A 1,644-nucleotide genomic window follows, 5' to 3' on the forward strand; every position below is an offset into this window, starting at 1 on the left:
ATTAATTTGGGCAGGAAAAGTTAGTTTTTTTTTCAAGAACATACATTCGTATGTATTTTATTTGACGCTGAATTTATTTTTATTTAACAATTATTCGTTTGAGACACATCATTCGTGTAATTAAGACCAATTGTCTGCAGCCGCCTCACAGTTGCTCTGATCCGTGACAACCAATTCACTCAACGAAACTCCGTTCTGTGTCAAAACATCCTTACCTATTGTAATAAACTCCTCCGAAGGACTTCGTTCACGGGTTAGGATCCAAGCGAAAGCTGCGTGGAGAAATGAAAAACCAAATTTTTAATTTAACCAAAAAAAAAAAGTAACATAAGTCCTAATCGTTTGCAATTCCACTCACTTTTATGCGAACTGTCGTCGGCAGGTCGGCAGTAGTAAACGACACTGTAGTTAACGTAATCGGTAGACAAAATCCAGTAGTTTGTAGTTACGTTGTAGTCAGAAGAAACGGGGAATATAACCTTCAATTTGGCATTCTCTACTTCGACGGCGTAACCAACAGTTTCGGAGTATTCGTTGTTGCTGTGGTGTAGCAAACAAATGTTGCGGTATAAAAATTTATTCAAAGTTGGAACTGATTTCACTTACGTCACATTAATCATACTATTCACAACACCAATTTCACCATTGTCCTTTAGCGTATATTCGCCTTTTACACATTTGCCATCGGCTTCGAAGTAAACAGGATACTTAGTATACTCATACCAAACGCCAAGATACTGTTTTACAAAAAAACAAAAAAAAACGATTTATTGTTTTGTTTAATACTGTACTTCTTTGTATTACTTACCGCCGACACATTGAAATTGCTCTGCACAGTCACGTCGGATGGACAATCGCCACTGGATTCCACTTGTGCGTGAGTGAGACCAATAAGGGCCAGGACGATGATTGCAAGAACCGATCTAAATTTACGCAAAGTTAAAAGTTTAAACTTTCTAACCGTTCTGATGTTTTTTTTTTAGAATTTTTTGTATCCACTTACTTGTGCATAGTGAGTTGCTTGGTGTTTCGCTTGTCGTTTGAAACTAATGGTTTGCTTGCGGTGACACTACACTATTTATAGTTATGAACTGAATTGATTTACAAAGCAACCGCTGTTCGTGCCTACGATTGGTAAGTGCGGTGCGTTATCGTAGGCGAAGTAATAGAAAAAACTATATTTACATATGTATAATTAAATAGTAATGGTTTACAAGTTATGGCTCCTTCTTGGTGGATATTGATATAAAAGTACAGCCTCGACCCTTAGAAGAAAGAACACATTTACTTTATCCTGAAACCAGATTTTAAATATCTAACGGAATCGATCTTTCCAAAACAAGGTTTTAACTAAATAAAGATTGAACAGAGTCATTCATAAGCAAAAAAAAATACAGAAGCGGGAATAACGAGACTATAAAGTCATTTGGACGAAAACGGTTTTGTATGTTTGTACTAGAGATGCGCATGGGCCTAAATTTTCAGGCCCGGCCCGGCACGAGGGCAAATCAACTTTCAAAAACACGCACGAGCCCGCACGTTAAGAATTTTAGTAAGGCCCGGTCCGGCCCGGCACGGCACGACGGGACACGTCCCAGCCCGGAAATAAAGAACCAACTTTTATATTTAATTTTGTGTTTATGT

The 1,644-nt window shown here is 38.0% G+C and overlaps 1 protein-coding gene across 1 annotated transcript; it reads right to left on the reverse strand.

Moving 5' to 3' along the window:
* Positions 1–120: 120 nt before the first annotated feature.
* LOC118732440 (apolipoprotein D-like) lies at positions 121–1,011 on the reverse strand. Its single transcript, XM_036461573.1, has 5 exons — positions 1,004–1,011; positions 809–923; positions 607–737; positions 359–540; positions 121–272 (listed from the first exon to the last, which is right to left on the reverse strand). Exons 1-5 carry the CDS (start codon positions 1,009–1,011, stop codon positions 121–123), a joined length of 588 nt encoding a protein of 195 aa, XP_036317466.1.
* Positions 1,012–1,644: the final 633 nt, after the last annotated feature.

Source organism: Rhagoletis pomonella, unplaced genomic scaffold, assembly GCF_013731165.1.
Source record: "Rhagoletis pomonella isolate Grant_MI unplaced genomic scaffold, Rhpom_1.0 Rhpom_scaffold_20262, whole genome shotgun sequence".
Lineage (NCBI taxonomy): Eukaryota > Metazoa > Arthropoda > Insecta > Diptera > Tephritidae > Rhagoletis > Rhagoletis pomonella.

What these genes read in the sequence shown, in the direction of transcription:
- LOC118732440 (XM_036461573.1), bottom strand. An exon ending in GCAATTTCAATGTGTCGGCG is followed by an intron (nt 738 to 808) that starts GTAAGTAATACA and finishes TTTGTAAAACAG; the next exon opens with TATCTTGGCGTTTGGTATGA. An exon ending in CGACGACAGTTCGCATAAAA is followed by an intron (nt 273 to 358) that starts GTGAGTGGAATT and finishes TTCTCCACGCAG; the next exon opens with CTTTCGCTTGGATCCTAACC.